The sequence below is a fragment of the Heliconius melpomene genome, chromosome 12, assembly GCF_056956725.1.
Source record: "Heliconius melpomene rosina isolate 202511_hmr_F chromosome 12, ASM5695672v1, whole genome shotgun sequence".
NCBI lineage: Eukaryota > Metazoa > Arthropoda > Insecta > Lepidoptera > Nymphalidae > Heliconius > Heliconius melpomene.
Window position 1 is genome coordinate 10692302 of NC_140400.1, and position 11194 is coordinate 10703495.

General features: G+C 34.8%; 2 protein-coding genes across 4 annotated transcripts; one reads left to right on the forward strand and one right to left on the reverse strand.

Moving 5' to 3' along the window:
* The first annotated feature begins 479 nt into the window (after window positions 1–479).
* On the forward strand, window positions 480–6572 carry LOC146533822 (uncharacterized). 2 transcript variants are annotated; one of them, XM_085194424.1, is made up of 5 exons: window positions 480–638; window positions 780–907; window positions 989–1126; window positions 1381–1507; window positions 6133–6572. In XM_085194424.1, exons 2-5 carry the CDS (start codon window positions 783–785, stop codon window positions 6244–6246), a joined length of 504 nt encoding a protein of 167 aa, XP_085050550.1. In that variant the 5' UTR covers window positions 480–638; window positions 780–782; the 3' UTR covers window positions 6247–6572. The 2 variants fall into 2 exon arrangements, with proteins under 2 accessions (XP_085050550.1, XP_085050551.1); XM_085194425.1 differs by lacking the exon at window positions 480–638 and adding an exon at window positions 659–682.
* Window positions 6573–6579: 7 nt separating this feature from the next.
* On the reverse strand, window positions 6580–8998 carry LOC146533823 (uncharacterized). 2 transcript variants are annotated; one of them, XM_085194422.1, is made up of 4 exons: window positions 8844–8998; window positions 8453–8738; window positions 7472–8002; window positions 6580–7027 (listed from the first exon to the last, which is right to left on the reverse strand). In XM_085194422.1, coding segments are annotated over exons 1-4 (1122 nt in total). In that variant the 5' UTR covers window positions 8846–8998; the 3' UTR covers window positions 6580–6724. The 2 variants fall into 2 exon arrangements, with proteins under 2 accessions (XP_085050548.1, XP_085050549.1); XM_085194423.1 differs by having other exon boundaries at window positions 8840–8976.
* Between the last annotated feature and the right edge of the window lie 2196 nt (window positions 8999–11194).

Sequence of the window (11194 nt, forward strand, 5' to 3'; positions counted from 1 at the left end):
TTAAATATTCAGCTTATTAAATAAATTTCCAGAGATACTATAACACAGATGAACATGTTATTAAATTTTCAAAATAAAACCAATACTACTCGAGAAAAAACAAAAATTATTTCACTATTAAAAAATGTGAATATAAAATAAAATCACATATAAATTAAGACGTTTTGTATTATGTACATTACGTCTGTATATTATGTCTTAATAACTATGAGATGGTAAGCTTACTAGCTAATAGCGCCAAGCCCAACTTATTTGTAGCTTATAATAAATTATATATTACAATTTCAAGCGATATATATTTTTTATTTTTCTCAAAGACAAAAAATATATATCAAAATATTAATGTGTAGTACGGTACCGTAATTTATATAATTGACTAAAACACATTGGTGTTTAAAAAACCCTTGGGGTTATTATATTATATCAATGCTATATTAACGTTCCTTTTATAAAGTTAGTTGAATTATTTGAATAGTAATTGTCAAATAACAAATGTCAAATGAATAATATTTGGCGGCAAACAGATGACGGATTTCTTTTCTTTAGTAAAACCAAATCAGTCAACCATCACAAATTTGAGTGGTACAAGAAGAACATATACATAAGTACATAATAAAACGAGGAAATCATATTCTCAGGTTTATTTATTAACGTTCATAATATATTCGCGTAGCTTATTTATGTACGAAACTACAAATGCTAATAATATATGAGAAGGTATTCAGGTTACATTGATGTTATTGTATAAACTAAATGTTGTTATTGTTATATTATTTCAGAAAATGCCGCGGACTACACGTAAATCTCTTAAAACCCTTCAGCATACTGCTACAGCATCTGACACAGAAAATTTAGTGGGTAGAGCTACAAAAAGCTTAAAACACCAACTAAGCGAAGAACCTCCAATGTAATTTTTGTGTAATAATTACTAAAATAAAATTTATATTCTATTTTTTTATATTAAACCTAATGATATTTTGAATTTTAGAAATGTTGAAATAAAAAAGAAAAACTTATCAACAAAAGAAACTCAAGTTAATCTTGAAAATAAAATCAGTGCTGATGACTTAACAAATCCGGAAGGAGCTTCTGAAAAATATTGGCAAATATTAGCAGAGAAAAGGCAGTAAGTATTCTAATAATATCTCAATTAACAGGAATGTTATGAGTATAACATTTCATATTTGGGTATGAATAAGGAAATAAGAAAAATACTGTATTGGTTTCAGTTATGAATATAAAATGGTTTTATTTGTGTCTAGTTTCAAATAATTTATTCTACAATTTTTTTTAGGAATTATTTATAAAAATATTGATTAAGAATAGTTTCTTAAATTTGTGCTTGTCATTTTCTATCTAACCATTTTTGAATCTTTTAAGAGTCGCCTTACAAGAAGTTCTAGAAGAAAATGAAATGCTTAAAAAAATTATTGAAGATCTAAAAGGAGAAAGTGCTCAGTATAAACAAATGTTAGAGGAAGCTAATAGTTTTGTGGAAGTCATCAAGGTATATTTCATTTTTTTGAACACTAGCGGCCCACCCGCAGCTTTTTTGACAACAAAAGTTTCTTTCAAATCCGTCCATTAGTTCCGGAGATTATCATGTACAAACAAACAAACAATTTTTTTTGAGGATATGTTCTCTATTACTGTTCCTAAACTCCCCTCAATTATTATTGTGTAAATATATTCAATGTACAGATGCACCATTTTTACTTCTTTATTATATATATAGATACAAAGAATATAACTCACTTTCACACTGTATCCTGCACACAGCAGGGTAGGCAGAGGGAACCTAGTGTCAAGGCACTCTGTTCCCCACTTTCCGCCGAAATCTGGGGCCTTTTGTGTTGATTGGCAGAACTCAATGTCTCTCTTTGTCTTGATACCAGAGCAAAGCAATGAAAATATAAATGTAAATAAATATTTCATTTCCTTGAGTGAAGATCAAATCCAAATGTAAAACTGTCGTGTTACAGCCGCAAAGTGTAAGAGTTATATTTTTTTATTTAGCTGTGTCTTATCTGTTACCATATTGAGCATGTTAGCATGTGTATATTTGCCATATAGGTGTTTTAGGAGCATAAGGGAATGAGACTTTTTATTTTATAGTTATACAAAACAAAAATGTCACAAATTTACATAGTGTTGCAACATTTCTAGCTGTTTGATTAGATATATATAGTTTTTTTACTGTACATCACTATACATAACGTGAAAATTGGATGAATGATTATGAATGTACTAAATTATTGAAATATTAAAAGTAAAAAGTATTGTTTGAAAGGCCAACTATAAATTATAACCTGGTCACATAATATGTGAACCTAGTATAGTGTTATGAATGGCCGCTATTGAATGTCATATTCATTTTTAAGCTGCTTTTTTTACTTAAGTGGCGAAACTCAACGCCGCGCCTTGTCTTCTTACTAACAGGAAACAAGAACACAATCTGATACAGCCGCTGTACCACAACAGCTGTTTGGGGAATGAGTTACCTGCGTCCGTAGGAGTACACTCGAAGAATCGAATCCCTACACGTGACCCCCGGGTAGTGCGAATCGGGTAACATTCTGGTGGGAGGCATTAGCCGAGGCTGGTTACCACCCACCTGACAAAGTCGTGTCGTGAAATGGCCTAGTCGTGTTTCGGCATGATGTCAGGTGAAACCGGATGGGAAAGTCGGGTCAGAATAGTTGTGTTGTATGTAGACCGTATAAGTTTCACACACAGATCGTCACAGGCTGGAGACTGATCATGGAGGGTAGCGGGATCCGAGGCACGGTTCACCGCTGGCCGACCGCAGGTAGTAGGGGGCCCAAGTAGCGAGCTAGCCACTCGTAAAAGGCTGCCCCGCCAACTAGCGAAAAATCCCGGAGATGCGCCATCGTGCCGGTCGGCGACCGGATGAGAGGGCCCGATGGACTTTTTTGGGGGGGCTCGGGCGTCCCCGCAGTCTCCATGTCAGTCTACTATTGGTGTGTACGTTTCTTGTGTGTGTTTCTCGGGTTAAACATTGTATAACGCCTCGTTCTACTGCTGACTTCCCTTACCAATAACACTCTTAACATTATGAAAAACAGTAAATTGAAAAAAGTTTCACAGCGGTTGCACTCCCTCTCTCTTAAAGTGCAACTCGGCAATATTCGAGGGTTGCACTCGAATCTCATACCAGTCCACTACCATCTCGAGACAGAGAAACCTCATTTGCTGTTCCTTACGGAGACGCAGATTGGCTGTCCGTCCGACATCGCCTACTTAACTTACCCTGGGTATACCCTGGAGCACAATTTCAAGCCCCATGCGGGAGTTTGCGTATACGTTCGTGACGACATCTGCTTTCAGCGTCTCTGTAAGTTTGAAGACCCCTCTTTTTCAGTTCTTTGGGCACTCGTAGACTTGGGCATTGATAAAATACTCTATGCCTGTGTATACCGTTCACATAGTGGGGATCAGGAGACGACTAGGCTTACCGAATACTTGAGTGAAGCTGCTGATTCGGCTCAACAAAAGTACCCAACAGCCCAATTAGTATTACTGGGGGATTTTAATGGCCACCATGGTGAATGGCTATTCCCATACCGGGATACAGACCATGCTGGGAGAGAAACACGTAAGCTTGCCTTAACGTTAAATCTTACTCAGCTGGTCCAAGGTGCAACACGTGTACCTGATGTTGAGTCGCATACCGCCTATTGCTTGGATCTCTTGCTGTCAACCGAACCAGACCGCTACTCAGTGTCTATTTCACCACCACTGGGTGGATCTGACCACTGTTTGGTGAAATCTGTGTCGATATACTCTCCGCCCGACCCCAGTCAATTAGGAAATCGGCGAGTATGGCGATACAAGTCAGCGGACTGGGATGAAATGCGGTCCTTTTTTGCTTCCTATCCTTGGCAATCTGCATGCTTCTCCTCTAATGATCCCTCAGTTTGTGCGGAGGCTGTAACAGATGTGCTGCGCATGGGTATGGAATATTATATTCCATTCTCTGACGTGCCTCTGTCAAGCAAAGCCCGCCCTTGGTTCGGGCCTGAATGTAAACACGCAGAAGCTCTACATCAACAGGCTTATCGAACCTGGGCAGATGCTCGTAACCGCAAACTAGAGGATGTTCGCATAAAGAAGAAAGCCTACAATTCAGCGGCCAAGTCTTGCAAAAAGGTAATGCAGAAGGCTCGCCTTAAGCACATAAGGCATATAGGGACCAAACTCGCGTCGTACCCAGCAGGTAGTAAAGCGTTTTGGTCCTTATCGAAATCAGTTGAAGCAAACTTCGCTCGCCCTTCACTTCCTCCACTGCTGAAACCCGATGGGTCACTAGCTCATACTTCCGAAGAGAAAGCAAACTTGTTTGCATCTCAATTTGCAGAATCTTCACGTCTAGACGCAGGTGGCGCAGTACCTCCAATACCACCAAAATGTGACACTCTAATGAGTAATATACACATTCACCAAAAGGAGGTGCGCCAAGTTCTACGATGTCTTGACGTGAACAAAGCTAGTGGTCCTGATGGTATATCGGCCATTGTGTTGAGAAATTGTGCGGCTGAGTTGACTCCTGTTTTAACACGCCTTTTTCGACTTTCTCTTACGATTGGACAAGTGCCTAAACTCTGGAAGCTTGCCAACGTGCAACCAGTGCCCAAAAAGGGCAGTCGCGCCGACCCTGCCAATTACAGGCCAATCTCAGTCACGTCCATAATCTGTAAGGTCATGGAACGTGTTCTGAATAATAAACTCTTGGCATACCTAGAAACAAACGACCTGCTCAGTGACCGCCAATATGGCTTTCGGCGTAATCGGTCTACTGGGGATTTTCTAGCGTATGTCACTCATTTCTGGAGTGAGGCCATTGAGAGGTATGGTGAGGCAATGGCCGTTTCTCTTGACATCTCAAAGGCCTTCGACAGGGTTTGGCATGATAGCCTTATAGGAAAGTTACCAGCATATGGCTTGCCCGATGACTTGTGTTCTTGGCTATCGGACTTCTTGAGGGACCGATCAATACGTGTAGTCGTGGATGGCTATTCGTCTGATATAATGGATGTAAATGCCGGTGTTCCTCAAGGGTCAGTGCTCTCTGCAACTCTATTCCTGCTCCATATAAATGATTTACTCATTCCTGGAATTCTTGGGTACGCAGATGACAGCACTGTTGTAGAGCGCTATATGGCTAAAGCAACTGCAAGTGGGCCTGAAATACAATCGCATAGGGATACTATGGTTGAGCGTCTTAATTTGAACCTCAAAGCAGTCTCCGATTGGGGAGATGCTAATTTGGTCAGTTTTAATGCCACTAAGACCCAGGCGTGTCTGTTCACCGCGAAGAAAAGGCCATTCGAATTATCCCCCTCGTTTCGAGATGTATCGGTACCGTTAAGCGACCACCTTGAACTTCTTGGCATTACTCTTTCATCGACTCTTAACTTTGGATCTTACATTGAGTCCAGAGCTCAGTTGGCTGCTAAGAAACTTGGCGTCCTCTCCAAGGTGAGACAGTACTTTACACCTCAACATCTTCTCACACTGTATAAAGCACAAGTTAGACCATGTATGGAGTACTGCTCTCATTTATGGGATGGTTCTGCCAAGTACCAATTACAGACCTTAGAGTCAGTTGAGAGACGAGCCAGAAGGCTAATCAATGACGGGACCCTTGTTGAAACTCAACTGCAGAGCCTTAGCCACCGGCGTAGGGTTGCATCACTGTCTGTGTTTTACCGGATACACTTCGGGGAGTGTGCCCATGATTTACATAGCTTGGTTCCCCCAGCCCCTTTTTACCTCAGAACTTCCAGAAATACAGCTTTACGCCATCCATACACGGTAGAAATTCCTACCGTACGAACGAAACGCTTTGAGGCTACATTCTTTATCCGCACTGCGAGAGATTGGAACTCACTGCCGGCATCTGTATTTCCTGTGACATACAATGTGGGGGTTTTCAAAGAAAGGGTGAATAGGTATTTTCTAGGCAAGCGTGCACCACCGTAGACCGCATCAACGTTCACCAGACTTGATGCGGTCAAACGCAAGCCTATTCCATATAAAAAAAAAAAAAAAAAAAAAAAAAAACAACAGCGTTAAATCTATACCCATATAATCTTCTCTATTGATTTTCAGGAGGAACTTGCTAATAATAGCAAAGATGACACTGGTATTGACGTCAACGACGTTAGTACGGCAGATGAGGCTCAAGATGAAGAAACTAATGTTTCGGATTCAGCTAAGAACTAACTTTAATTTACATTTTATATTATCTTTTTTTTCTGCTAAGTTAGGTTTGTACTTTATCCATATAAGTTGAGAAATACATATCTTCTTTGAAAAATATTATTTTTTTGTTTAAATCTTTATAACAACTTTCATTTGTACTGATTTTTTTCTAATTCCAAGTAAAACAAATAGGTTTTTTTACTTATAGGGTGATATATTTTATAAATCACATCACACTGTTTTCATTAACCACCTTCACTGATTATTATAGATATAAACATATGAACTAGATACTATGTAATAATGTTAGGTAATATTTTTTTTAAATAAATGATTAAATAAAAATATTTCGACTTTTATTAAAATTATATTCACTTTTATTATTTGTTCAGGAACAACAGGAATTTGCATGACAGTATTTCGAAAATTTATAGTAATTAATGGAGGCAATTTAGTATTAAGCAAACATTTTTAAAAAAATCATTGTAATGTTTTTACATTACAATGATTTTTTTAAAAATTCTTTGAATTGATCATCAAAATTAGTTTCATATGTCCATGGCATTAAATCAGGATACATTGTAATCTCTTTAAGAATGTCTACATTGGCGTTTAAAGGCAATACACTTCTAACTTTCTCATTCATACACCCTGTTGCATAAATATAGTGGTTTATAATTAAATTGTATATAAAATTCACATATTTATAATCTAGATTATCATTTGTACTGGGAACTAGGGGTGTGGGGTTCTTTATTCTATGTAAGTAGCCTGTAGTTATAACAGGTACTATAAAGTCAGCCTGCAACAAAAAAAAACTTAATTACATATCTTTTAATTGGCTTAAAACAATTCTTTTATCAATTGTTATATATTCTATATCAGCACTAATTTCAATTTTGGGTATTAGCACTGTTAAATGTATCAAAATAAATAAATTAAAACAAAAGCCAGATAATAATTTCCAGCCCAGGTAGTGCAACAGTGTCTGAGTAAGCATGATCAGTGATTACAATGGTGTCAAATGACAATATAAAGTTTGACATTGAGCTCAGCCATTCAATACAATGTCTGGAATTCTTGCCAATAGTGGAAAAAGAGGTGTCTTTACACCTGTTAATATCTGCCATGCTATTTACAGTATAAAGAAAAAAGCTACAAAAACCATAAAAAAATCTGTTTTTGATGTTTGACTTTTAAGTAATAATTAAAAAAGAAATTGCATCAAATTATATAAATGTTATACCTTTTCAAAATATTCTCTAATGAATTTTTCTGGATTTTGAAATACCTCTTCCCTTCTTCCGCTGAGTGTTAAAATTTCTACAGGGTCATCCCAATTATTTACATACTGTTGAATATTAATAGCAGTATCAATACCATCTTCTGTATATGTTAGGAATAGAATTGGACGATCATTTTCTTCTTTTTCTTTGTCAGTCTTTATTGGTGGCCTTAATGAAGGATTTGGGTTTCTATCCCTATTTTTATTAACAAATTTTTTATTTAAAGCTGGAGGTAGATCAATTTTTAAATTCTTAGTAAAAGTGACAATTTCTCTTGTCCCACTGCTTTTGCTTGCACTGTGGTAACCACTGTCCTCTTTGTTAAAACACTGTGCTAAATGGCAAAAGGGTTCTTCAATAGCTTTAAGAATATCATATCTTTTCATTTCAACAAAAGCATCTACAATTTTATCTAATGTGGCAGTTTCATTTTGCATAAAAACTTTTAATACAATATCTGCTGGATCTTCTTTCACTGAATTTGTAATATACTGAAAAAGTAGAAATTATTTGAATTAAAATAAAATTTTATAATATAGGAATTAACTTATTCAACATCATATACTTATGAACAGGGGTATTATCTATATATATATATAAAAAGACATGTTCTCACTGACTGAGGTAAGAGGCACGCACAGCCTTAACCGCTGGTGGTAGAAATATGAAATTTGGAAAAACAGATTGGCCGCTTTATACTCCAGCCTTGAAAATATGTCAGAAGAAAGTGCCTTATTATGTCTGTCCATGGAATCCACCCCATGGATACCCAAGGAAGCAATGGCAATGGAATGTCATGTTGCAAAACATGAAAACCAATTAGACTAAAATAAGTGATAATAAATGCTAATATTAATGCCAGGTAAAGAAGGATAAAACAATTTTTACTTGCTTGAGGAAGTTAAAAAGTTATAAATATTAAATTATTTTTTTTGGCTTACATTCAAGTCATCATGTGATATATCTAAAGCATATCCAAGATCTTTCCATGTATTTGGAGAACCTCCAACTTTCTTAACCAAGGTTTTCCATGCTTCATAGCAGACGGTCCCTGTTTTGGTCTTTGCATTTCTATAATATAATAAACTTGTGTGGAGGTAGGTAACTTTTAAGCTAAGATTATTCAATTCAGATATTTCTTTCGTTCTTTCTTCTTGCAAGATTTCTTCAAGGGCTAATGTATCAATACTTATCGTATCTGCGTTGTCAAAATCTTGTAATAAATCCCTGTAAGAAAAATATTTTTTAGAATATTTTAGTTTTCTCAATCATTAATTCCTTTTCCATTTTTTAATTAAGAATTGAACAAGGCGTAGTAAGGTGCTTACATACATGTCAATATTCAAATCAGATTTATTTACTTATATATAAAACTTTTGCTTAATTCCTAAAAGTAGATTGAAATATTTTTAATCATTGTTGCAAAATTTAAGGAAAAATATTTAAAATGTATTTATTTGACTTTGACATAAAAATTACAGATTATGAATATTTACATGAAGATGAAATATTTACTGTGAGTAAAAGTTTGTTATAATCTAAACTTTGCAGGAAACCAGGAAAGTGGTCTTTTTAGTGTCATAAATAAGTAACATATATTTTGATTCATGCAAAACATTTATGCATTTTTAATAAAATAAATATACATTCATGCTATAATTAATTTTAAATTAAATTTATTTTTTGTTTACTATCAAAAATATTTCTTGGCCGTAAGCTGTATTTACTTTGCAAAAGAAAATAAATATACATAAAAAAAATTGTTAGTCCAATGTACATTTTGCTGGTTGAATTAACTTTTGGCGCGATTATATTTGTTATAAACTACAATGGTAACTGTGAAAAACAATTGAACATTTTAATAAATACGAGAATAGTTACATGCAAGATATGATCGAAAATAAGAATATAATTAAAGAGTCTTCGATTTCTATGCTTCTTGCTGCAAACGTTAAACTAACGTAATTTATTTTTAAAATAAGATGTCTGATACACAAGATGAAATATGTAACTCTCAACCATTTTCATTGTCATCTTCAAATAATTCTGAAATTGTTCAAATTGAAGAAAATATATTGCCAAAACAAGCAAGGCCGCCAAAATTTACGGGTCAAAGGGGAAATTTTCGAAGTAAAGAAGAAATAGGTAAGTGGAGGTTATGGCAGTAATATACCTACATAATATTTAAATTATTATAAGTAACACTTATTATTATATTTTAGATTCTAAACATCGACATGTATTTACATATCCGTACTTTAATGAAGTACAATCTCGTGTTATAGAAGATGCGCTGTATTCAGGTATGTTTGCAAACCTCTATTTGTACGAAACTGTAACGTAATCTTGTTATTATTTTTTATTTAACAAAACATAACGCTAACGCTATATGATACGCTACGCTTTTTATTAAAGCAAGAAGAAGAAGAAAAAGGGATTCGAACTCACAATGTCGCAGTTATAGTTAGACGCTGTGCCGTTGTGCCACGTTGGTTTTTTTTTTCATTTTAGGAAACAACAATAGAAAATAATAATTAAATACTATTTATAAAATGCAATTTTTGTATTATTTTTAAAACAGATAAATCTATGGTAGTATGTGCGCCGACAGGCTCTGGTAAAACAGTTATATTTGAAATGGCCATAGTCCAGTTACTTATGGAATTAGAAGATAAAAACTACACGGACGACTTTAAAATTATTTACAGTTAGTATAATATGTTTTTATTTTAACGATACCGATAACGATACCTACCCTAATGTCACTTTGAATTAACTTTATTCGATCATGCCTATTTAATGTTCATAATAATTATCTACAATTAAAATTTAAGTAAATGACATGTTTTTACATTTCCTGCATTTGGCAGTTAATGGAAATAAATTGACAATTACACCAAGCTTTATATAGGGCACTAGATATAGACTAGTACGAATCCATGTTGGGACATGAGATGTATGACCCTAACTTAAACTGTGTTAGCCATTAGCGTATAGAGATACTTACTGGAGGGAGCTTTGAACAGATATGTTCGTGTAAATGTGGTTTTTTTTTTTATTTTTTTCGGGGCAAATTTTGTTGCAAGTAAAATATTTGAGGTGGGCACCAGACTATTCTGGGGTGGACACGGCCCACCCGGCTCCCAGTTAAATTCACTTAGTTTATTGATATTACTTTGATTTTAAAATTAAAAAAATTATATTGAATTCTAGTGGCCCCAGTAAAAGCTCTATGCACCGAGCGACTTACTGAATGGTATCCAAAGTTTAATAAACTCGGTCATTTATGTATAGAGGTGACTGGTGACACTGACGTTGAATTTCCTCAACTAAAACCTTACAGGTATATTATGTTTAAACATGAGCTTTAAATCCTATTGGTAGATTTGGTGGAAAATTTACGCTTTCGTTAACTTATTAGCATGTTTAAACATGATTTCAAACACTTATTCTGTAAAAAAAGTGATAACAAATTTTATGTAAATTTGTACATTTAATTTCATAATTATGGATCAAGCGCAATATAAGAGGAAACGTTCTTAATTTTCTTATAGTTTACTTAATTAAATGCTGAAGGGATGAAAGTTACATAGAATTTAAGATATATCTTATTTAAAAACACAATAGTCGTCAAATTTTACCTTCTTATTATATATTATCGAATTAAAATTGTATTTTTTAAA

Coding starts and splice junctions, on each gene's coding strand:
- LOC146533822 (XM_085194424.1), top strand. CDS start 783: ATGCCGCGGACTACACGTAAATCTCTTAAAACCCTTCAGCATACTGCT. Junction 908..988: donor CTAAGCGAAGAACCTCCAAT/GTAATTTTTGTG, acceptor TTTGAATTTTAG/AAATGTTGAAATAAAAAAGA. Junction 1,508..6,132: donor GTTTTGTGGAAGTCATCAAG/GTATATTTCATT, acceptor ATTGATTTTCAG/GAGGAACTTGCTAATAATAG.
- LOC146533823 (XM_085194422.1), bottom strand. Junction 8,003..8,452: donor TATCACATGATGACTTGAAT/GTAAGCCAAAAA, acceptor CTACTTTTTCAG/TATATTACAAATTCAGTGAA. Junction 7,028..7,471: donor TTAGAGAATATTTTGAAAAG/GTATAACATTTA, acceptor TTTTTGTTGCAG/GCTGACTTTATAGTACCTGT.